Genomic DNA, 25974 nt, shown 5'->3' on the forward strand with positions numbered 1-25974 from the left:
ATTATTATTGTTAATCTCTTACTGTACCTAATTTATAATTTAAACTTTTGTCATAACTAGGTATGTATTTTTTTTCTATTTTGAAACGGAGTCTTCATTCTGTCACCCAGGCTGGAATGCAGTGGTGCGATCTCAGCTCACTGTAACCTCCACCTCCTGGGTTCAAGCAATTCTCATGCCTCAGCCTCCCTAGTAGCTGGGATTACGGGTGCGCACCACCACGCCCGGCTAATTTTTGTATTTTTAGTAGAGACGGGGTTTCACCATGTTGGCTGGGCTGGTCTCGAACTCCTGACCTTAGGTGATTTGCCTGCCTCGGCCTCCCAAAGTGCTGGAATTACAGGCGTGAGCCACCACGCTCAGCCTAGGTATGTATTTTTAAAAATCAGTGTCTACATGGTTCAGGACTATCCACAGTTTCAGATATCCACCGGGAATCTTGGAACATACACCCTGTAGAGAAGGGGGGACTGCTGTATTAAAGGGAAAATACACCAATCCAGAAACATGATAGGAGCTGTGAACCCGCCTCTCCCAATAGCTTACAAGTAGTCAGTCTCATCAGTAAGAATGGAGAAGGCATCAGCTCCACAATTCTAAACATAAACAACAGGAGACTGGATGCCCAATGACTCCTTAGCCACTGGCACCCCAGCAGCTGGCTCAGCACCTAGCATGTTAGAGTTGCTCGAATATTACATGGCTAGAGAGTAATTGATTGTGAAAAGGAACTTTGTTTTGATAAGGCAGCCCAGGAAGTCCTCTTTGAGAAAGTGACGCTAAGGTTGGGACCTAACACGGGAGGACAAGCTCCTCGTGTGGAAACGAGAGAGAGTCAATGGAAAAGAAAATCAGAGGGGGTGGAAACTCCATGGCCCAGTGGTAGAGAAAATCTTAGTGTTAAACAGAAAAATGTTAATATTTACTAAAACCTGATGAAAACACACAGAGAGGCCGGGCACGGTGGCTCATGCCTGTAATCCCAGCACTTTGGGAGGCAGAAATGGGCAGATCACCAGAGGTCAGGAGTTCGAGACCAGCCCAGCCAACATGGCGAAACCTGGTCTCTACTAAAAGTACAAAAAAAGAAAAAAAAAAATTAGTGGGGCATGGTGGCAGGCACCTGTAATCCCAGCTATTCAGGAGACTAAGGCAAGAGAATTGCTTGAACCCTGGAGGAGGAGGTTGCAGTGAGCTGAGATCACACCACTGTACTCCAGCCTGGGTGACAAAAGCAGAACTCCATCTCAAGAAACACACACACACAGACACACACACACAGACACACACACACACACATACAGACACACACACACACAGACACACACACACACACACAGATACACACACACACAGACACACACACACACAGTTGATCCTCATTTTTCATGGATTCTGTATTCGTGAATGTACCTACTCATTAAAATGTATTTGTAACCCCCACATCAATACTTACAGTGCTTTCAAGATCATTCCCAGACAGCAACGCAGCAAAAACATCAAGTTGACCTCCCAGCTGAGGTCAAACAAGGCGACGCTCTGCCTTCTGGCTTCAGCTCTCACCCTGTAAACCAGCGTCATTTCCACGTCTATTTGGTGCCACACTTCTGTGCTTTGAGTTGGTGGTTTTGCTGTTTAAAATAGTACCCAGGCCGGGCACGATGGCTCATGCCTACAATCCCAGCACTTTGGGAGGCTGAGGCGGGAGGATCATGAGGTCAGGAGTTCGGGACCAGCCTGGCTAACACGGTGAAACCCCGTCTCTACTAAAAAATACAAAAATTAGCCTGGCGTGGTGGCGCACGCCTGTAGTCCCAGCTACTCGGGAGGCTGAGGTTGAATCCTCTCCCTTTCAGATTCTGAAAGGGAGAATCGCTTGAATCTAGGAGGCAGAGGTTGCAGTGAGCTGAGATCATACCACTGCACTCCAGCCTGGGCCACAGAGTGAGATTTCGTCTCAAAAACAAACAAACAAAAAAAAAGGTACCCAAACTAGTGCTGATGTGCCTTTCTGTGTTCCTCGGGGCAAGAAGGCTGCGCTGTGCCTTAGGGAGAAAACACATGTGTTAGCTGAGTTTCCTTTAGGCAGGATTTATCAGTGTGCTTGGCCATGAGCTCAATGTTAATTAATCAACAGTACATACTAAATAAGGTGTCTTTAAACAAAAACACATGTAAAACAAGTTTTTATATTGATCAGTTGATGAAAACGTTGTAACCAGAGACGAGCAGGAAACAAACCCTGCATTTTCCTGGGACCAATGGTTCCGTATTAGCGAATTCATTGTTCACAAGAATTTTATAGACGAGAACTGCCAGGTGTAACAAGAATCAATGACTATATGTGTATGCGTGTATATAGATATACATGTGTACACATATGTGCACACATACATAGATATTAAACTAGAAGTTCCTTGGTATCCATGGTGGATTGGTTTCAGGCTCTCCCTCAAGGGTACTGAACAAATTCATGGGTGCTCAACTCCTTTATATAAAATGGCATCGTATTTGCATAGAACCTGTACACATCCTTCTGCAGACTTAAAATCACTCTAAATTACTTATAATACCTAACACAATGTAAATGCTATGTAAATAGTTGTTATCCTGTATTGGTCTTTTTTACTTTTTGAGACAAGGTCTTACTCCATTTCCCAGGTTGAAGTGGAGTGGTATGATCATGGCTCACTTGAGCCTTTACCTCCTGAGCTCAAGCGATCCTCCTGCCTCAGCCTCCCGAGTGGCTAGGACTACAGGCTTGCCACCGTGCCCAGCTAATTATTTTTTATTTTTTTAGTAGAGTTGAGATCTTGCTATGTTGCCCAAGCTGGTCTCAAACTCCTTGGCTCAAGTGATCCCCCTGCCTCAGCCTCCCAAGTAGCTAGGACTACAGGTGTGCCACCACGCCCAGCTAATTATTTTTTGTTTTTTTTTAGTCGAGTTGAGATCTTGCTATGTTGCCCAAGCTGGTCTCAAACTCCTTGACTCAAGCGATCTTCCTGCCTCAGCCTCCCAAAGTGCTGGGATTACAGGCGTGAGCCACAGTGCCCAGCCTTGTATTGGTTTTTCAATTGTATTATTTTATTGTTGTATTTTTATTGGGTTTTTAATTTATTTTCCATCCTCGGTTGATTCCACAGATGTAGAACCCGTGGATACGAAAGGCCGACTGGATGCATAGATACACACCTACGTAGATATTAAACTGTGCATATATTTTACAGACACATATGTGTGTATGAGTATGTGTGTATTTCTCTATATTTCTCCCTCAGTGTCTGGCTGTGCTATCCATTTATAACGTGTTATTGAACACCTTACTTAGTGCATCACACAACAACACCTTTTCTCATTTCCTAAAATTCCTGTGATAGAGATAGATCTAGGTGATTTTTCTTCTCCCTGAACGGAGGTGGTGAGACGGTGAGACTCTTTCTTTTTTTTTTTTTATTTTATTATACTTTAAGTTCTAGGGTACACATGCATAACGTGCAGATTTGTTACATATGTATACTTGTGCCATGTTTGTGTGCTGCACCCATCAACTCGTCATTTACATCAGGTATAACTCCCAACGCAATCCCTCCCCCCTCCCCCCTCCCCATGATAGGCCCCGGTGTGTGATGTTCCCCTTCCCGAGTCCAAGTGATCTCATTGTTCCGTTCCCACCTGTGAGTGAGAACATGCAGTGTTTGGTTTTCTGTTCTTGCGATCGTTTGCTGAGAATGATGGTTTCCAGCTGCATCCGTGTCCCTACGAAGGACACAAACTCATTCTGAGACTCTTAAGACGTGTGGCCGCCTCTGTCCTAAAAATGCCATCGGCTCCATGCTATTTCCCTGCTACCAAGATCTTATCATTCCCATGAAACAGGCTCCTTTTTTCTGTTCCAGCCATTCTACCTACCTTGGAACCAGAGGACTTAAATGTGGGAGAAACAGAGGTGAATCTGGAAGAAGGAGAATCTGGTATGTGCCTGCATCATAGCAGACCCTGGTGAAAACATGGGCTATGGATTGGGATGAGCCGCTCAGTTCCTAAGGCAAGGCAGATTGTAAGTTACCGTATCCAGTGTCTCTTCTGCAATCAGAACTTAAGCAAAAAGAGACGGGGCGCGGTGGCTCGCGCCTGTAATCCCAGCACTTTGGGAGGCCGAGGAGGGCGGATCGCCTGAGGTCAGGAGTTTGAGACCAGCCTGACCAACATGGGGAAACCCCATCTCTACTAAAAATAAAAAGATTAGCCAGGCGTGCTGGCAGGCGCCTGTAATCCCAGCTTCTTGGGAGGCTGAGGTGGAAGAATCACTTGAACCTGGAAGGCGGAGGTTGCAGTGAGCCAAGATCGCGCCACTGCACTCCAGCCTGGGCGACAGAGAGAGACTCCACCTTGAAGAAAAAGCAAAACAGACACAAACCAGACCAGGCTAGGCAGTGGCTCACGCTTGCAATCCTAGCACTTTGGGAGGCTGAGCGGGGGTGGATCACTTGAGGTCAGGAGTTTGAGACCAGCCTGGCCAACATGGTGAAACCTCATCTCTACTAAAAACAAAGAAACTAGCCAGGCGTGGTGGTGGGCACCTGTAATCCCAGCTACTCGGGAGGCTGAGTCAGGAGAATCGCTTAATCTGGGAGGCGAAGGGTTGCAGTGAGGTGAGATCGTGCCACTGTACTCCTGGGTGATAGAATGAGACTCCGTCTCAAAAAAACAAAACAAAACAAAACAACACACACACACACACACAATCCTTCCTTCCTTTCCTTCCTTCCCTTCCTCCCTCCCTCCCTCCCTTCCTTCTTTCTTTCTTTAGACAGAGTCTCGCTCTGTTGCCCAGGCTGGAGTACAGTGGCGTGATCTCAGCTCACTGCAACCTTCTACCTCCCAGGTTCAAGTGATTATCCTGCCTTAGCCTCCTGAGTAACTGGGATTACACGCCCAGCTAACTTTTGTATTTTTAGTAGAGACAGAGTTCACTATATTGGTCAGGCTGGTGTCAAACTCCTGACTTCATGATCTGCCCGCCTTGGCCTCCCAAAGTGCTGGGATTACAGGCATGAGCCACCACGCCCGGCCTGTTTTTTTTTTTGTTTTGTTTTTTTGTTTTTTTTTTTTTTTTTAGACACAGTCTCACTCTGTCACCTGTGCCGGAGTACAGTGGCACAATCTTGGTTCACTGCAACCTCTGCCTCCTGGATTCAAGCAATTCTCCTGCCTCCACCTCCTGAGTAGCTGGGATTATAGGTGTGCACCACCACACCTGGCTAATTTTTGTATTTTTAGTAGAGACAGGGTTTCACCATGTTGGCCAGGCTGGTCTTGAACTCCTGACCCCAAGTGATCCACCCTCTTCAGCCTCCCAAAGTGCTGGGATTACAGGTATGAGCCGCCGCACCCGGCCCTCCCAAGTATTTCTCATTTGAATGCAGATAACACAGCTAACACTACAGCAGCTATCTTATATCTGTGAGGCAAGAAATACAAAGAAAGGGCTGAGAGAATTGTGATGCTGCTGGACCTGAAACTATGGCGCCACTGAATGTAATTTCAACAGCTTTACACCCGCCATACTTCTCGTGTAGAAAGCAGTCCTTGTTTTGTTTAAGCCACTTCAAGTTGAGTTTTCTGTTCATTGCTGCTTCCTAATGGATGCAACAGTATCAGGAAAGGTTATTTCATTTATGCCAGGGTATCACGGGGCTTCAAGTAGATATGGAGACTGCTTTTCTTATTGCTCTATTAGTTCTCATTATTAACTCTGATGCCATACCCTTTATTTCTCCCGTCTCACAAATCTAGGTAAAATACAGCAGTACAAATTGAATGTGATAGTCAAGTGTTTCCCCACATGGGACTTTATGACTTGGCCTGGAAACCAGAGGGATTTCTTTTACCAAGATGTACACAGGCACATGGAGTACTTACCATGTCTGCTTCTACCCAAAAGACCCCGGGGTAGACAGCCCAAGACCGTGGTCATACAGGGAGTTCCTGGGATCGGAAAAACAACCCTGGCTAAAACGGTGATGTTGGAGTGGGCCAGTAACAGGTTCTACGCCCACAAGCCCTGGTGTGCTTTCTACTTCCATTGCCAAGAGATGAACCAGACAACGGAGCACAGCTTCTCCGAGCTGATTGAGCACAAGTGGCCTGGATCTCAGGACCTTGTGGCGAAGATTATGTCCAAACCAGACCAACTTCTGCTGCTGTTGGATGGTTTTGAGGAGCTCACATCTACCCTCATCAACAGACCGGAGGACCTGAGTGAAGACTGGAGGCAGAAATTGCCTGGGTCTGTCCTACTGAGCAGTTTGCTGAGCAAAAGGATGCTTCCGGAGGCCACGCTACTGATCATGATAAGATGTACCTCTTGGCCGACATGCAAGCCCTTGTTGAAACGTCCCTCTCTCGTCACCCTTCCAGGGTTCAATACAACGGAAAAAATCAAGTATTTCCAGATGTATTTTGGATACGGAGAGACAGATCGAGTCTTGAGTTTCGCCATGGAAAACACCATTCTCTTTTCCATGTGCCAGGTCCCTGTCGTTTGCTGGATGGTCTGCTCTGGTCTGAAACAGCAAATGGAGAGAGGAAACAATCTCACACAGGCATGTCCAAATGCCACCTCTGTGTTCGTCCGGTATATTTCCAGCTTGTTTCCCACCAGAGCTGAGAACTTTTCCAGAAAGATCCACCAAGCGCAACTGGAGGGTCTGTGTCACTTGGCCGCAGACGGCATGTGGCACAGGCAATGGGTGTTTGGTAAAGAAGACCTTGAGGAAGCCAAGTTGGATCAGATGGGGGTCGCCGCCTTCCTCGGCATGAGTGTTCTTCGAAGAATTGCGGGTGAGGAGGACCGCTACACCTTTACCCTCCTGATTTTTCAGGAATTTTTTGCAGCCTTGTTTTATGTTCTCTGTTTCCCACAAAGACTCCAAAATTTTCATGTGTTGAGCCACATGAATATCCAGCGCCTGATAGCGAGTCCCAGAGGAAGCAAGAGCTATCTCTCTCACATGGGACTTTTCTTATTCGGCTTTCTGAACGGGACCTGCGCTTTGGCCGTGGAACAGTCATTCCGATGCAAGGTGTCTTTCAATAATAAGAGGAAGCTGCTGAAAGTCATACCTCTGTTGCAGAAATGCGAGCCGCCTTCTCCGTGCTCTGGGGTCCCGCAGTTATTCTACTGTCTGCATGAAATCCGGGAGGAAGCCTTTGTAAGCCAAGCCCTAAATGGTTACCATAAAGCTGTCTTGAAAATTGGCAACAGTAAAGACGTTCAGGTGTCTGCTTTTTGCCTGAAGCGCTGTGAACATTTGCAGGAGGTGGAACTGACCGTCACCCTGAACCTCAAGAATGTGTGGAAGCTCAGCTCCGGCTCCCGTCCTGGCTCTGAGTAAGTGCTTCTGTCCTTGGGGAGCCCGTCCTACCCGGGGCCCTTGACTACAGTCTCCTGGGTGTTTAGGGGTCAATCTGCAAACCTTTCTGATCGCTTCCCTGGCCTAGTTTGCATGGTACTTCTGTTGTTTTGTTTTGTTTTTTGAGGCAGAGTCTCACTCTGTTGCCCTGGCTAGAGTGCGGTGGTGCGATCTCGGCTCACTGCAACCTCCCCTCCTAGGTTCAAGCGATTCTCCTGCCTCAGCCTCCTGAGTAGCTGGGATTACAGATGCATGCCACTGCACCCGGCTAATTTTGGCATTTTTAGTAGAGACGGGGTTTCCCATGTTGGCCAGGCTGGTCTTGAACTCCTGACCTCAGTTGATCCTCCCCCTTCAGCCTCCCAAAGTGCTGGGATTACAGGCATGAGCCACCATGCCCGGCCAGTACTTCTGTTTTAAGATAAACATGTATCTAGGGTGGTACACGTTTGTTTTACAAACTGTCCCAGTTTGTTTAGGATTAAGGAGATTTCTGGGACCCAGAGCTTTGTTTTACTGCCAGGACTGAAGGTGTTCCTGGGATATAGGACTTTCCATGCTAAACCTGGGAGAATCCTGGGCAAAAAGATACGTGGTTCACCCTCCTTCCCTGTGTGCTGCGTGCCCATAAAGATGGGACTTTGCTTCATCTATCACTCCTACTTCTTTTTTTGAGACAGCGTCTCTCTGTTGCCCAGGAGTGCAGTGCTACGATCATGGTTCACTGCAATCTCAACCTCCTGGGCTCACACCATTCTCCCACCTCAGCCTCCTGGGTATCTGGAATTGCAGGCATGCACCACCATGCTTGGCTAATTTTCTTATTTTTTGGAGAGATGAGGTTTCTCTATGTCACCCAGGCTAATCTCCAACTCCTGGCCTCAAGCAATCTTCCCACCTTGGCCTCCTAAAGCACTGGAATTATAGGCACGAGTCACTGCGCCCAGCCTCACTCCTACTTTTGTGTATCAGAAGCTTTTTCTTTCAAGGAAAGTGCTACCCAGTGGAACTTAAGGTGATGACGGAGACATCCTGAATCTGTCTTATCCAATACGGGACCCGCTGGCCACATGTGACCCCTGAGCTCTTGGAATGTGGCTGGTGTGACCGAGTGAATGAACATCTACATTTTATTTAACTTTAGTGAATTTAAGTGTAGATAGCGACATGCAGCTAGTAGCTACCATATCAGACAGTACACCTCTAGAGGGTCTTTCATTCCGTGTAAAAATATCTTGTCCATCTTGAATTAAAAGCAACAGTCTGGGTGCCGTGGCTCGTGCCTGTAATCCCAGCACTTTGGGAGGCCAAGGCAGGTGGATCACTTGAGGCCAGGAGTTCGAGACCAGGCTGGTCAACATGGTGAAACCCCATTTCTACTAAAAACACGAAAAAATTAGCCGGGCGTGGTGGCGGGCGCCTATAGTCCCAGCTACTCAGGAGGCTGAGGCAGGAGAATGACGTGAACCCGGGAGGCGGAGCTTGCAGTGAGCTGAGATCGCGCCACTGCACTCCAGCCTGGGCGACAGACAGAGCAAGACTCCGTCTCAAAAAAAAAAAAAAAAAAAAAAAAAAAAAAATTAGCCAGGCGTGATGGTGGGCACCTGTAATCCCAGCTACTTGGGAGGCTGAGGCAGGAGAATCACTTGAACCCAGGAGGCGGAGGCTGCAGTGAGCCGAGATCACACCACTATCTTAGAAAAAAAAAAAAGTATGTATCTCATAAGTTGTGAAACATGTTAAAATCTACAACACACTGAATAAGTCCAGTCCTTCATTTAGTGCTAAGTAGATACAAACCGTTACTACTCAAGTAATTCCTCATCCCCTCCACTCGACCAAAACTCCCCTGGAAGATCTTTATTTTGGCAAATATAATGGATTTATTTTTCTTAAGAAGTGGCAAAAAGTGCTGACTACTCCTTTCTTCATATCGGTTGATATTTATGTGGCATTTGCCATGTGGCAGGCACAATGTCAAGCACTTACTTTATGTGAATTATTTCTGCCTCCAACTCCATGATGCACTGGAGGTGTAGGGAGCACCTTGTCCTAGGTCACATGTGTGGTCGAAGCTAAGACGAACTAAAATCTGACCCCAATGGCTGTGATGAGCAGAGAGAGGCGATTTAGACTGACTCCTGGCGAGAGGGAAGCATCGCCCTTCTGCTGCATAGGGGAAAAGCCTTCTCGTTCCTTAACTGCTCTGCCAAAAGGAACCACAATCTCGTCCAGATTCCTGTCTTTCCGTGAGACTGCCTGAGTCTTCAGCAGACGGATATGTAGCGCTAACGTTCATCCTAGACATATACTGGTCTAGTGTGTGGATAGAGAAAAGTTGGTCTCTCCTTATGTGATGAGACATTTAAATTTTGAGTAATGTAAGTTCTGTTCCGTTCTTCACCACGACGGGCAGTGTGCAGGTCTCCTCAGCCATGGCTGAGTTTCTCCAGGGCAGAGGTAAGCAAGCTCCAGCCAGGAGGCCAGACCCAGCTTTTTCTGCTTGTTTAGGTAAATACAGTGTGATCGGAGCCTGGCCGTGCTTGTGACATATTGTCTGTGACTGCTACCCCACTGCCGTGGCAGGACCGAGTCATTGCCGGGAAATTCGCTGCCAGAAAAGCTGAATATATTTGCTACCTGGGCAATCACAGGAAAAGTTTCCCAACCCCTGCTCTAGCGTATATTTTTATTTATGGTGTTGTTTTTTGTAGAGATGAGGGGCTCACTTTGTTACCCAGCCTGGTCTTGAACTCCTGGGCTCATGCAATCCTCTCGCCTCTGCCTGCCAAAGTGCTGGGATTACAGGCGTGAGCCACCACGCCCAGCCAGGGATTATTTTTTGTTTTTTGTTTGTTTTTTGTTTTGTCTTGTTTTGTTTTGAGACGGAGTCTCGCTCTGTCGCCCAACCTGGAGTGCAGTGGCGCGATCTCGGTTCACTGCAAGCTCCGCCTCCCGGGTTCACGCCATTCTCCTGCCTCAGCCTCCCGAGTAGCTGGGACTACAGGTGCTCACCACTGCGCCCGGCTAATTTTTTGTATTTTTAGTAGAGACGGGGTTTCACCGTGTTAGCCAGGATGGTCCCGATCTCCTGATCTCGTGATCTGCCTGCCTTGGCCTCCCAAAGTGCTGGGATTACAGGCGTGAGCCACCGCGCCCGGCCACCAGGGTATATATTTTTTTAAAGGAATTGCTGCATCACAAGATACGCACACATCACATCTATAACTTTATCAGCATGGATATCACTAAGCTACTTTCCAGGGAAACTTCGTATTTCTTGGGTATGTCCCTGAACCAAACTGAGGGCCAGGCTGCTTATTCTCACAGCCCAATAACGAGACACAGATGAACTGGAAAGAAGAGTTTATTTCTGTAACTGGTTACAGGGCAAAGGCCGAGAAATATCACCAGACCAACTAAAAATTATAAAGTTTTCCAAAGCTAATATGCCTTCTGAGCTCTATGTCTACATGTAAGTGTGCGTTCCTCTAAAGACATGAGTGATTAACTTCTTTTAATCTATAACTAAGGTCTGAGCCCTGAAGACCTCCCTCTGGAACCTCAGTAAATTTACTTAAACTAGATAAGTCCAGGTGCTGGGGTGATTACCCTTATCTTGTCTCCCACTAAATCACGGAGGCTTGGGGAGTTCCTTCAGACCCCAATAAAATTTGTTTGTGAAGGTCTGGGGCGTTTCTTCAAACCCCCAACAAAATCTTGTTTAATCCTGAATGGGTCCCGTTGAGAATTTCTTTTTTTTTTTTTTGAGACGGAGTCTTGCTCTGTTGCCAAGGCTGGAGTGCAGTGGCCGGATCTCAGCTCACTGCAAGCTCCGCCTCCCGGGTTTACGCCATTCTCCTGCCTCAGCCTCCCGGGTAGCTGGGACTACAGGCGCCCGCCACCTCGCCTGGCTAGTTTTTTGTATGTTTTAGTAGAGACGGGGTTTCACCATGTTAGCCAGGATGGTCTCGATCTCCTGACCTCGTGATCCGCCCGTCTCGGCCTCCCAAAGTGCTGGGATTACAGGCTTGAGCCACTGCACCCGGCCAGAGAATTTCTTCATTATCTTGTCATACCTCAAGGCCCAGGAAAAGCCTGGGCAAAACTCTTGGTGGGCTTTTGTTACATTTCAGCCTTCGTATGAGGGCACTGGCTCTGTCAGCTTTTAAGATTTAACTTACCCACCCAGTCAGTGCCGAAACAGTTGTGACGGAGGCCTACCTGTTCAGCTGCTAGTGAGACCAGGCGTGCCACAGGTAGAATGAATTCTATTCACTCCAATATTGAATGGCTACACTGAACCATGTTTTTCTTATGTCTACTCCCAACTTACGTGGGCAATTCCAACGTACACCACAAAATCACATTCAAGGAGCCCTCCAGTCCCCGAGGACCTATTATTAGGGAGGGGAATAAACCCCAGAGCTTGATGTTCAACTTGGTGGTAACTGTCGGTCACCCGACTAAGACCTCAAGAATCTAATCGCAGTGAATCACAATGTCTGTCTATGATGCTGCATAATCTTAAGCCCTGATATCCGTAGAAATCTTAAGACATGACACATTTCTTTCACGTTGGTTAGTCCACTGATTGTTTTTGTGCGGGTTCCTGGAGGCAGTTGACATCATTCCTACTTATTTGCATTTCTATGTATTTGATGGATGCGAAAATGGATGAATCCATTTCATGGGATTTAAATTTTATACAAAAACTACATGTTAGTGTAAATATTCTAAAAATTGCTTTTTTCATCTTTGTGTCTTGGCAATGTCTATGCATGCCTTTTCAATGAAGTATTCTTTGAAAAATAGGTGTGCTAGAGATGATTAAATATTTTCCCCTTGATAGACTTTTGGATTGCTTTCAACTCTTTCTTTCTTTCTTTCTTTCTTTCTTTTTTTGATACAGAGTCTTTCTCTGTTGCCCAGGCTGGAGTGCAATGGCACGATCTTGGCTCACGGCAACCTCCGCCTCCCAGGTTCAAGCAATTCTCTTTGCCTTAGCCTCCCAAGTAGCTGGGATTACAGGCGTCCACCACCACGCTTGGCTAATTTTTTTTGTATTTTTAGTAGAGACAGGGTTTCACTATGTTGGCCAGGCTGGTCTCGAACTCCTGGCCTTGTGATCTGCCCGCCTTGGCCTCCCAGAGTGCTGGGATTACAACATGAGCCACCGTGCCCGGCCACTTTCAACTATTTCTTTAATGCAACCAACAACAGTCTTCACATGTACATCTTGGTCAGCCTCCCTGAAAGGACTGTATGGGGAAGAATGAAAGAGAAAGTCAGCAGGTCCTTCTACGGTCAAACTACATGCCACTCTAGCTCTGGATTTTTCTTTCTTATACTCATGGTGTCAAAAAGATTGATTTTTCCTTTATTCTGATCCTATATGTTTTTTTAAGAATTGTATATACACAGGGTAAGAATGGAGGTACAGAATATAATTCAATCTCTGCCCCCCACATAAATCCCATGTAATTAAAAAAGCAATTCCTGTCTAGGTACGATGATTCGCATCTGTAACCCTAGTACTTTGGGAGGCCAAGGCAGGAGGATCGCTTGAGCCCAGGAATTCAAGACCAGCCTGGGTAACATGGAGAATCCCTGTTTCAACAAAAAATACAAAAATTAGTCAGGTGTAGTGGCGTGTGCCTGTAACCCCAGCTCCTCAGGAAGCTGGAGTGGAAAAGTTAGTCAGGTGTAGTGGCGTGTGCCTGTAACCCCAGCTCCTCAGGAGGCTGGAGTGGAAAAGTTAGTCAGGTGTAGTGGTGTGTGCCTGTAACCCCAGCTCCTCAGGAAGCTGGAGTGGAAAAGTTAGTCAGGTGTAGTGGCGTGTGCCTGTAACCCCAGCTCCTCAGGAGGCTGGAGTGGATCGCCTGAGCCCGGGGGTTAGAGGCTGCCATGAGCTGTGTTCAGACCACTACACTCCAGCCTGGGTGACAGAGACACCCTGTCTCAAAAAAAATAAATACAAAATAAAAGCAACTTCCTTTTTTCCAAGTCATGGAAACATACAGGGCTCTTATTTGAGGCCATGAGTCTTCCAGGAATGAAATGAGAAAATCTCATGATGGTTTTTCTGAGTGCTTTATTTAAATGAGGACATCTTAGAGTCACCAGAGGCCTGTGGCCCTAACCTGGGTAGGGAACGCCAGCCCTGGGTTTCCGAGTAGGTTTTCTCCAGTTTAACGAAAAGGTGTTTTCTCTCTTCTCCCTTCCGTGCAGAGCGCCAGAGAGCAAAGAGCTCCATTGCTGGTGGCAAGACTTATGCTCTGTGTTTGCAACGAATGATAAGCTGGAAGTCCTGACTTTGACCAACAGTGCTTTGGGGCCTCCCTTTTTGAAGGCTCTTGCTGCCGCACTGAAGCACCCTCAGTGTAAACTGCAAAAGCTACTGTGAGTATAACACAAATCCTACTGGAAGGAATTCTATGGAGATGGTCTGTTTCCCATCCACTTTCTTTATTCCCTCTCCACTCACACTAGACTTCCCGAAGGCACCCATGTCCAGCCTTGGACAGCCGCATAGGAGGAGTGAGTCATGGCGTGCGTGGTGAGGGAAACCACAAACTGGAGCCAGGCTGCCGGCTCGACCTGTCTCTAGTCACTCTTAGGTTGGTGCAAATGCCATTGCAGTTTTTGCCATTAGTGATATTTGCACCAACCTAATAGCTCTGTGTCCTTAAGTGGATGGTGTGTACAGTGTGTCAGGGAATTCCTGGCATCTCCCTGGTACACTTCAATGCATCCATCCATAAAATGATCAGCCTCGTGCTGTGGCTCATGCCTATTCACTTCAGCTCAGGTGTTCGAGACCAGTCCCGGCTACTTGGGAGGCTGAGGTGGGAGGATCACCCGAGCCCAGGAGGCAGAGGTTACAGTGATGGTGAGCTACGATCTGGCCACTGCACTCCAGCCTGGGCGACAGAGTGAGGCCCTGTATCAAAACAAACAATAAATAAATAAAATTAAATGATCATGATGGAGAGATTAAATGCAGTCCTTCATGCGAAGCCCGTAGGACTGTGCCCGAAGCGGAACCAGCACTGCGTGACCCAGGGTGTGATGGTTACTCTGTGGAGGGACACTGCCTTACAGAAGCCACGTGCGACCTGAGCACTGAGTATGGTCCATTGCTGCGTTCCTTTAAAGTATTAATATGTACTATTATTCCCCCTTCTTTTAAAAAACGGAGTCTCGCTCTGTTGTCCAGGCTAGAGTGCAGTGGGGGAATCTCAGCTCACTGCAACCTCCCCATCCCAGGTTCAAGTGATTCTCTTGCCTCAGCCTCCTGAGTAGCTGGGACTACGGGCATGCACCACCACGCCCGGCTAGTTTTTGTATTTTTAGTAGAGATGGGGTTTCACCATGTTGGTCAGACTGGTCTCGAACTCCTGACCTCAAGTGATCTGCCCTCCTCAGCCTCCCAAGGTGCTGGGATTACAGACGTGAGCTGCCATGCCTAGCCCCCGTTTTTTTTAGCAAAGTGAGAGCTGGAGAGGTTAAGTGGTTTGTCTAAGACCCTGCAGCTGACAAGCCTTAGATAAAGCACTCCACCACAGACAGCCCGAAGCTCATCTTCACCAACACTGTGCTTCTCTAACACACCACCGTTAGCAGGTGCCTGTGTAGGGTAAACCTCACCAAAGAGGGCATGTTTGAACTGGGTTGGGAAGGAAGAGATTTACATGGAGGAGGAGAAACACTGCTTCATTTCTTTTCCAAGTGGGATCTTGCTGTCTTGCCCAGGCTGGAGTACAGTGGCATGATCATAGCTCACTGCAACCTTGACCTGGGCTCAAGCAATCCTCCCACCTCAGCCTCTCATGTGGTTGGGGCCACAGACATATCCCACCATTGCCCAGCTAATTTTTTTTTATTTTTTTGTAGAGACAAGGTCTCCCTATGTTGCCCAAGCTGGTTTCGAACTTTTGATCTTTTTTTTTTTTTTTTTTTTTTTTTTTGGGACGGAGTCTTGCTGTGTCACCCAGGCTGGACTGCAGTGGCCGGATCTCAGCTCACTGCAAGCTCCGCCTCCCAGGTTTACACCATTCTCCTGCCTCAGCCTCCCGAGTAGCTGGGACTACAGGCGCCCGCCACCTTGCCCGGCTAGTTTTTTGTATTTTTTAGTAGAGATGGGGTTTCACCGTGTTAGCCAGGATGGTCTCGATTTCCTGACCTCGTGATCCGCCCGTCTCGGCCTCCCAAAGTGCTGGGATTACAGGCTTGAGCCACCACGCCCGGCTCGAACTTTTGATCTTAAGTGACCCACCCATCTCGGCCTCCCAAAGTGCTGGGATTATAGGTGTGAGCCACCGCACCCAGCCACTATTTTTAACAATGTAAGAGTGAACGTGTATGCATTGCCCACCGTCTGCTAGGCTATCTTAGGTTCTTTGCACATGAATGCTCTTAAAACTCACCCCAAGCAGTAGGTGTCCCTATTTCACAGATGAAGAAACTGAGGCATGAGGTTACATCATTACTAAGCAGTCAAATCCGGCCCCAGAATCAGTTCTCTTAGCCACTACTCCATATGCTGTCTCTCTAGAGTTTTTAAGATCCAAAAACCCAATAATTTACCATGTGAATCACTGGCCCCTTCCTTGAAATAAGCTACCAGGCATCCACATGGCTCCTAGCCATTATCAGATATATGTTCTGTCCTGTTACTATAATGGTTATTATTCGCTCCTGCTTACTGGGTGCCTACTATGTGACAAACACTGGGCTGAGAATTTCACGGCATGAATTCTCACAGCCATCCTAAGGAGAACATGTCATATGCTCTCCCTCCTAGACCTGAAACTGAACTTTAGGGAGTTTACATGACTTGTGAAAGGTGGTACGACTAGGGCTGTTGAACTGAGCTGAGAACTCAGTTCTGAACTCCATGTTCCACAGAAGGGGCCCCGCCTCATGGACTGATTGAATGCAGAAGAACTAGTTAGCTGGCCGGGCGCGGTGGCTCACACCTGTCATCCCAGCACTTTGGGAGGCCGAGGCGGACAGATTGCCTGAGCTCAGGAGTTTGCGACCAGCCTGGGCAACCCGGTGAAACCCTGTTTCTACTAAAAATATAAAAAAAAAAAATTAGCTGGGTGTGGTGGCATGCGTCTGTAATCCCAGTTATGTGGGAGACTGAGGCAGGAGAATTGCTTGAACCTGGGAGGTGGAGGTTGCAGTGAGCCAAGATTGTGCCACTGCACTCCAGCCTGGGTCACAGAGCACGACTGTCTCAAAAAAAATAAAAGAAAAGGAAAAAAAAGAACTAGTTAACCACCTCCATTGTGATGATGGTGTCACGAATATCTGCATAGTGCAAACTCATCAAATTGTATATATTAAATATATGCAAGGTTTGTATATCAATTATACCTCAAGCAAACTGTTTTTAAACAACTAATTAGAAAGAGATTCAGCATTGAACGTAAGCATTAGAGATGCAGAGCAAATCTGTGTCCCTAGTTTTAGAAAAGGAGCATGATGGTAAGCAGTGGTGGCTCATGACTGTAATCCCAACACTTTGGGAGGCTGAGGCAGTAGGATCACTTGAGGCCTGGAGTGGAAGAGAAGCCTGGACAATATAGTGAGACCCCATATCTACAAAACTTTTTCAAAAAAGAAAGTAGATCAGAAAGTTGGGCTTTGTAGGCCAGGCGTGGTGCCTCATGCCTGTAATCCCAGCACTTTGGGAGGCCAAGGCAGACGGATGACTTGAGGTCAGGAGTTCAAGACCAGCCTGGCCAACATAATAAAACCCTGTCTCTGCTAAAAATACAAACATTAGCCAGACGTGGTAGTGGGTGCCTGTTGTCCCAGCTACTTGGGAGGCTGAGGCAGGAGAATCACTTGAATCCGGGAGGCAGAGGTTGCAGTGAGCTGAGATCGTGCCACTGCACTCCAGCCCGGGCAACAGAGTGAGACTCTGTCTCACAAGGGGGAAAAAAATAGCTGAGCTTTGTTATTAAAGAAATATAAATAAAAATTTTAAAATAAAAAGCATGATTTTAGGAGAGTGTGAGGAAAAACAGTCCTCTGAATCCTTCAGGAATAGGACGACGTTCCCTTTGCTTTAGGAAAGGCTTCACGGACCTCAGCCTAATCGAATTTGATCCTGTGAGTCATTCTTTTTTATTTTTTGAGACGGAATCTCACTCTGTCACCCGGGCTGGAGTGCAGTGGCGCAGTCTCAGCTCACTGCAAGCTCCGCCTCCCAGGTTCACACCATTCTCCTGCCTCAGCCTCCCGAGTAGCTGGGACTACAGGCGCCCGCCACCATGCCCAGCTAATTTTTTTGCATTTTTAATAGAGACGGGGTTTCACCGTGTTTGCCAGGATGGTCTCGATCTCCTGATCCGCCCGCCTTGGCTTCCCAAAGTGCTGGGATTACAGGCGTGATCTACTGCGCCCAGCCAAGTCATTCATTAAAAAAAATTTTTTTTACTGTACTTTAAGTTCTGGGGTACATATGCAGAACGTGCAGGTTTGTTACATAGGTATGCACGTGCCATGGTGATTTGCTGCACCCATCAACCCATCATCTACGTTAGGTGTTTGTCCTAATACTCTCCCTCCCCTTGCTCCCCAGCCTCCGACAGGCCCCGGTGTGTGATGTTCCCCTCCCTCTGTCCATGTGTTCTCTTGTTGAACTCCCACTTATACATGTGAACGTGCGGTGTTTGGTTTTCTGTTCTTGTGTTAGTTTGCTGAGAATGATGGTTCCAATCCAAATGCCCATCAGTGATAGACCGCATAAAGAAAATGAGCCATTCATTTTGGCTTACAGTTTTCCCAGGATAGGACCTGAATAACCACAGGTTTGTATCACTCTTTAATGTCTGCGTCCTGAATTCAATTGTAAACCCCCTGAGGGTGGGACCGCACCTGTCCCACATGCAGCTGTAGCTTCCGGGAGCCTCCTTTGTGAGGCCGCAGAATTCTACAAATGTAGACAGGACCCTATTCCAAGGAGACGCTCTTCCCTCTCCAGCTTAAGGCGTGTGAATAGCACTATGTTGAATCAGGACTTAATCGGTGTTTTAATGGGGAACGAGCATCTGAGATACTTGGAAATACAACATGTGGAAGTGGAGTCCAATGTTGTGAAGCTTCTATGCAAAGCGCTGAGATCCCCCCGGTGCCGTCTGCAATGTCTCAGGTAAGATTTGAGACGGTGGGTAGAGCGGGAATTGGGGTACCGGGATGGTCTTTTCAGGGGTGGTGTTGAGAGGCTCAGTTTCCCTCTCTTTTCTTTGATCTGTTGTTGGCTTTGTTCAACTTTAAAAGTACAATTTGGGCCAGGCATGGTGGCTTATGCCTGTAATCCCAGCACTTTGGGAGGCCAAGGCAGGAGGATCACGAGGTCAAGAGACCAGCCTGGCCAACATGGTGAAACCCCATATCTACTAAAAGTACAAAAAATTAACTGGTGTGGTGGCAGGCTAATCTCAGCTACTGTAATTATGGGCTGTAATCTCAGGTACTCAGGAGGCTGAGGCAGGATAATCGCTTGAACCCTGGAGGTGGAGGTTGCAGTGAGCCAAGATCGCACCGCTGCACTCCAGCCTGGGTGACAGAGCGAGACTCAGTCTGAAGGAAAAAAAAAAAAAAAGTACTATTTGACCATGTTCTAGATCCATGTGATACCAGGAAACCTGAGCCCCAGCAGTGAACTGGAGCACCTCCTACTGGATTGTAAAAGCTGGATATTTTCTAACTTTTTATTTTAATTTTTGTGAATACATAGTAGGTGTATATATTTGTGGGGTACATAAGATGTTTTGGTTCAAGCATGCAATGTGAAATAATCATGTCTTGGAGAATGGGAGATCTAGCCCTTCAAACATTTATCCTTTGTATTACAAACAATTGATTTATACTTTTAGTTATTTTGGAAAGCACAATTTATTATTAACTATAGTTCCTCTGTTGTGCTAGCGAATACTAGGTCTTATTCTTTTTTAACCTGTTAACCCGTTTATGCCTAAGGCTGCAATGTTTTGAAATTTTTCAATCAGACCTTGGCGATGACCTTGAGCAGTGAGATGTAAATGACTCCCACGTGCTTAGTGTTCCAATAATGGAACACTAGGAATAAATGGTTTTAACAGTCCTGACCTTCCCCTGCTCTCCACCCTCCCACTACCCTTCCCAGCCCCTGGTAGCCATCCTCCTACTCTCTATGTCCATGAGTTCAATTGTTTTGATTTTTAGATCCCACAAATAAGTGAGAACATGTGGTTTCTCTTTCTGCGCCTGGCTTATTTCACTTAACAGAATGATCTCCAGTTCCATCCATGTCATTGCGAATGACTGAATCTTACTCTCTTTCATGGCTGAATGGTACTCCATTGTGTATATGTACCACATTTTCTTTATCCATTTATCTGATGGACACTTAGATTGTTTCTGAATCTTAACTACTGAGAACAGAGCTGCAACAATCGTGGTAGTACGTACATCTCTTTGGTTAACTGATTTCCTTTTCTTGGGGTATATACCAGCAGGGGATGACTGGATTACATGCAGCCTGCAAGAGCTGATTTTTCATCATTCGATGATTTCATGAGCCAATTGTTAAACAATGTTTTTAAAAATGAAATCATAGGCTTACAAATATATTAAACAACAAAAGTCATAGAGAATCAAAATGCATTGTTTCCTAATTATTGTATGGTTCATTATTATCCCTGCTAGGGTTCAGCAAACTTTTTCTATGACAAGCCAGATAAGAAACATTTTCGCCCTCTGGGGCCATGCCGTCTCCGTCCTGATGGCTCCTCTCTGCCATTGCAGTGCCAAGGCTGCCAGAGTTCGTAGGTAAACAAATGGATACAGCTATGTTCCAATAAAACTTTATGTATACTGAAACGTGAATTAACATAATTTTCATATGTCACAAAATATTCTTCTTTTAATCATTTTTTAACCATCTAAAAATTTTTGTGGGAGCTGGACACGGTGGCTCACGCCTGTAATCCTAGCCCTTTGGGAGGCTGAGGCGGGTGCATCACCTGAAGTTGAGAGTTCAAGACCAGCCTGGGCAACATGGCGAAACCCCGTCTCTACTAAAAATACAAAAATTAGCCGGGTGTGGTGGTGCGCACCTGTAATCCTAGCTACTCGGGAGGCCAAGGCAGGAGAATTGCTTGAATCCGGGAGGCGGAGGTTGCAGTGAGCCGAGATTGCTCCATTGCACTCCAGCCTGGGTGACAGAGCAAAAACTCCATCTCAAAAAAAAATAAAATAAAATAGGCCGGGCACAGTGGCTCATGCCTGTAATCCCAGCACTTTGGGAGGTCGAGGCGGGTGGATCACCTGAGGTCAGGAGTTTGAGACCAGCCTGACCAACATGGTGAAACCCCATCTCTACTAAAAATACAAAATTAGCCAGTTGTGGTGGCACATGCCTGCAATCCCAGATACTCAGGAGGCTGAGGCAGGAGAATCACTTGAATCCAGGAAGTGGAGGATGCGGTGAACCGAGACTGTGCCGTTGCACTCCAGCCTGGGCAACAAGAGCAGAACTCTGTCTCAAAAAAAATAATAATAAATAAAATAAAATGTTTTATTTGAAAACATTCTTAGTGGATAATGCTGTAGAAAACCAAGTGGCACTCCAGAGGAGGCCCACGAGCCACCGCTTGCCAGCTCCTGACCACTGCCTTGGTCAGGATAGACCGCTGCCGCCGTCTACCGTACCCATTTGGTGGAAACAGGATGTCATGGGGCACTGCTCTGCACCTCCTCCCAGCTCCTCACTCAGTGACCTCCCACTGTGAGCTGAAAATCAGCCATGGCAGAGGCATTTACACCACAGGCACTGGCAAACACTGCACATCAGGACTTCCTTCTCCAGCATGGCAGTGGTTAAACATTTACTGCCATGCCCCTACTCAGACTCTACTTTTTTGGTTTGTTTATATTCATAGTTTTTAGGATACAGGTGGTTTTTGGTTACATGGATAAGTTCTTTAGTGGTGATTTCTAAGAATTTAGTGCACTTGTTACCCGAGTAGTGTACTCTGTCCCCCTTATGTAGTCTTTTATCCCTCACCTCCTTCCAACCTTCACCCCAACCACAAGTCCCCTGAGTCTATTATATCATTCTTATGCCTTTGCATCATCATAGCTTAGCTCCCACCTGTAAATGAGAACATACAATGTTTGGTTTTCCATCCCTGAGTTACTTAGAATAATGGCCTACAGCTCCATCCAAGTTGCTGCAAGAGACATCATTTCATTCCTTTTTCATGACTGAGTAGTATTCCGTGGTGTGTATATACCACATTTTCCTTATCCACTCTTTGGTACTCAAGTGGGTTCCATATCTTTGCAATTGTGAATTGTCCTGCTATAAACGTGCATGTGAAAGTGTCTTTTTCACATAAAGACTTCTTTTCCTTTGTGTAGTTGCCCAAAGATCGAATGGTAGCTCCACTTTTAGTTCAGACCCCACTTTCCAGCCTTTCCATGTGTGAACCTTCTCTCAACAGAATTTGTATGACCTCTCGTTTTGTTTTCATCTGCCATCATTGCTCCTTTACATCCAACAGAGCTGAATGTAGCTTGGATGATCTCTGCATTTCATTGCCTTTCTTGCACAGAACAGAAAGCTCAGGTGACTAGAACCTGGAGGGTGGTAAGCACAATGCCTCACTGAATGTCTTTATATGAACAGCCCACCTTGAGGCCGAAATCCAGCCTGAGAAGACAGTGGCCGTGAGACTTAGGAAAAATTCCCAGACGTCACTGAATCTAAGTTCTTCACCTTGATGATGACTGGCAAATAAATGCACAAAGTATGAGACAGAAGTAAGCATTGAGGTCTACTGCACAGCAGGGTGACTCTAACTAATAAGAATGTGGTATTTCAAAGTTGCTAAAGGAGTAGATTTTTAACATTCTCACTGCCAAAAAAATTAAGTTGGTGAGATGATGGATATGTTAATTAGCTTGATTGACTCTTTCTATAATGTACACATAAATGAAAATATTACATTGGACCCCATAAATATACACCATGATCATTTTTCAGCCAACTTCTTTTGAAATTTGTGTTTCAAGGAGCTGAGTGGAGAGAGTTAGAGCTCAGTCGTTATTGTAGTCCAGTTGATGACAACCCCAAGAGTGGGTTGTTTTCTGCTGATGACTTGGTAGGAAGTTCCTGAGCTTGGTGCAGGTGTGCTGGCTGGAAAGTTGGAAATAGTCCCCCGAGGCTCTGCTGTGAAGACCGAGATGTGAGACAGTGGGATCCAGGAGGCTCTACAGGTACCATTTTCCCCAGAGCCTCGGCTCAGTATTTGTGTCTGGCTTCTACAGGTTGGAAGACTGCTTGGCCACCCCTAGAATTTGGACTGATCTTGGCAGTAATCTTCAAGTTAACAGACATCTAAAGACTCTCATACTAACAAAAAACTCCCTGGAGAACTGTGGGGCATGTTACCTGTCCGTGGCCCAGCTGGAGAGACTATCGTAAGTCTTTCTGGTGGCTGTGGTTGTGGTTGTGGTTGTGGTGGTGGTGGTTGTTTGGTAGATTTAGTGCTTCTGTGAGAAAAGCAGTCATAGGGAAGGTACATGTGTAGGAGCAAATGTAAGTCTTGTGATTGATGTAATTATATAGATAGGTCAGTAAGGGTCCAGCCAAGAATGAAAGAGAAATAACATGTCTACATAAAAGTATGGATTTATACCTAATATGCTATAATATATCAAGCATAATGAGTCCTATGTATCCATCATCCCGTTTATGAAATAGAAGTCATCAGTTCTGTTTTCCGCTGTCCTCACTGGTTTTATCAACCCTGCCCCTGACCCCACTATGATGACATATTTAATCCGGCTGATCAGGCTCCTTAATTTATGTATAGTATTAATATTACTACCCATGTATCCTTAAACAGGCATCACATTATTTTGCATTGCTTTGAATTTTACATAAAAGGGCCAGGTGCGGTGGCTCACGCCTGTAATCCCAACACTTTGGGAGGCCGAGGCGGGCGGATCACCTGAGGTCAGGAGTTTGAGACCAGCCTGGCCAACATGGTGGAACCCCGTCTCTACTAAAAATACAAAAATTAGCCAGGCATGGTGGTGTGCACCTGTAATCCCAGCTACTCAGGAGGCTGAGGTAGGAGAATTGCTTGAACCCGGGAGGCAGATGTTGCAGTGAGCCGGTATCTCACCACTGCACTTCAGGCTGAATGACAGAGTGAGACTCCGTTTCAAAAAAAAAAAAGGATTTTACATAAAAGCATCACCTGTGATGTGTTTTTTTTTTCCTTATCTATATCTTAGTGTTCATCTGTTGAATTGCTTCTATGTTAATTCCTCTTCACTACAGAATGATATTGATATGAATATCCAAGAATTTAGTTATTCATTCTACTCACAGTTGAGGTTTGAGCTGCTTCCAATTGTTGGCTGCATACAGAGAAACACACACACACACACACGCGCACATGCACACACGTTGTGATGAGCATTCTAAGAACAGAATTGCTGGGCCATGGTGAGTATTCATCTTCAGTTTTTCTGGGTTTGTTTCCAGCGTGTACCAATTGGCCAGAGCAATGGGTATGAAAGTGCCCCTAATTCCAAATTCTTCTCCAAGTCTTGTTATTATCAGTATTTTTGTTACTGTTGCTGACAATCTGTTGGGCAGGAGATGGTACCTTACGGTTTTAATTTGCATTTCCTTGATTACTAGTGACTATTTTTTTATCATCTGACTTCATCTTAGTTTCTCTAATTTGCATGTCTTCCCATGTATTTAATGTGTCTTTCCTTTATTATAACTTCGGAAATTATGTCTCTTCTTAGGCCATCTCCATGTCTGCTATTTGTTCTTTGATTATTGGTGGTCTCTTTCTCTTCCCTCTTAATCCCATATATTTATTTTCTATGTTTTAATTTTTTTTTTTTTTTTTGAGACAGAATCTTGGTCTGTTGCCCAGCCTGGAGTGCAGTGGTGTGATCTCAGCTCACTGCAAGCTCTGCCTCCTGGGTTCAAGTTATTGTCCTGCCTCAGCCTCCTGAGTACCTGGGTAGCTGGGATTACAGGTGCCTGCCACCATGCCCAGCTACTTTTTGTATTTTTAGTAGACATGGGGTTTTGCCATGTCGGCCATACTGGTCTTGAACTCCTGTCCACAGGTGATCCACCTGCCTTGGCCTCCCAAAGTGCTGGGATTACAGATGTGAGCCACCACACCTAGTCTTTTTTTTTTCAGGTTTTAATTTTTACTTCAATAAGTTTTGGGGGAACAGGTGGTGTTTTGTTACATAAACTTTTTAGTGGTGATTTCTGGGATTTTGGTGTACCCAACACCCGAGCAGTGTACACTGTACCCAATGTATAGTCTTTTGTCCCTTGCCACCCCCCCATTTCCCCTGAGTCCCCAAAGTCCTGTGTATCATTCTTATGCCTTTGTGTCCTCATAGCTTAGCTCCCACATATAAGTGAGAACATACTATGTTTGGTTTCCATTCCTGAGTTACTTCACTTAGAAAAATAGTCTCCCACCACGTGTGGTGGCTCACGCCTGTAATCCCAGCACTTTGAGAGACCAAGGCGGCAAATCACGAGATCAGAAGATCGAGACCACGGTGAAACTCCATCTCTACTAAAGATACAAAAAATTAGCCAGGCTAATTTGCGGTGGTGGGCACCTGTAGTCCCAGCTACTTGGGAGGCTGAGGCAGGAGAATGGCATGAAACCAGGAAGTGGAGCTTGCAGTGAGCCGAGATTGCACCATTGCACTCCAGCCTGGGCAACAGAGTGAGACTCCGTCTCAGAAGAAAAAAAAGAAAAATAGTCTCCAATTCTACCCAGGTTACTGCAAATGCCATTATTTTGTTCCTTTTTTATGGCTGAGTAGTATTCCATGGGGTGCATGTGTGTGTGTGTGTGTGTGTGTGTGTGTGTGTGTGTGTGTGTGTGTGTATGTATCACATTTTCTTTATCCACTCGTTGATTTATGGGCATTTGGGCTGGTTCCATATTTTTACAATTGCAAATTGTGCTGCTATAAACACGTGTGTGCAAGTATCTTTTTCATATAATGACTTCTTTTCCTCAGGGTAGATACCCAGTAGTGGGATTGCTGCATCAAATGGTAGTTCTACTTTTAGTTCTTTAAGGAATCTCCACACTGTTTTCCATGGTGGCTGTACCAGTTTACATTTCCATCAACAGTGTAAAAGTGTTACATTTTCACCAACACCTATTTTTTTAATTGTTTTATTATAGCCGTTCTTGCGGGAGTGAGGGGGTATCTTATTGAGGTTTTGATTTGCATTTCCCTGATACTTAGTCATGTCAAGCATTTTTCCATTTGCTTTCTGGCCATTTGCATATCTTCTTTTAGGAATTGTCTATTCATGTCCTTAGCCCACTTTCTGATGGGATTTTTTTTTTCTTGCTGATATGTTCTTTGTAGATTCTGAATATGAGTCCTTTGTCAGATGTATAGATTGTGAAGATTTTCTCCCACTCTGTAGTGTTGCAGGAAGTCAGGGACCCTGAACGGAGGGACCTCATGCAACCAT

The 25974-nt window shown here is 46.1% G+C and overlaps 1 protein-coding gene across 2 annotated transcripts in view; it reads left to right on the top strand.

Moving 5' to 3' along the window:
• Positions 1-25974, top strand: part of NLRP8 (NLR family pyrin domain containing 8) — a 55489-nt gene that overhangs the window by 8320 nt on the left and 21195 nt on the right. For both annotated transcript variants that reach the window (XM_077975640.1, NM_001114115.1), the window contains 5 exon segments: positions 3897-3971; positions 5797-7393; positions 13647-13817; positions 18415-18582; positions 22746-22898. In XM_077975640.1, the coding sequence (XP_077831766.1) occupies positions 3897-3971; positions 5797-7393; positions 13647-13817; positions 18415-18582; positions 22746-22898 (2164 nt within the window).

Source organism: Macaca mulatta, chromosome 19, assembly GCF_049350105.2.
Source record: "Macaca mulatta isolate MMU2019108-1 chromosome 19, T2T-MMU8v2.0, whole genome shotgun sequence".
Taxonomy (NCBI): domain Eukaryota; kingdom Metazoa; phylum Chordata; class Mammalia; order Primates; family Cercopithecidae; genus Macaca; species Macaca mulatta.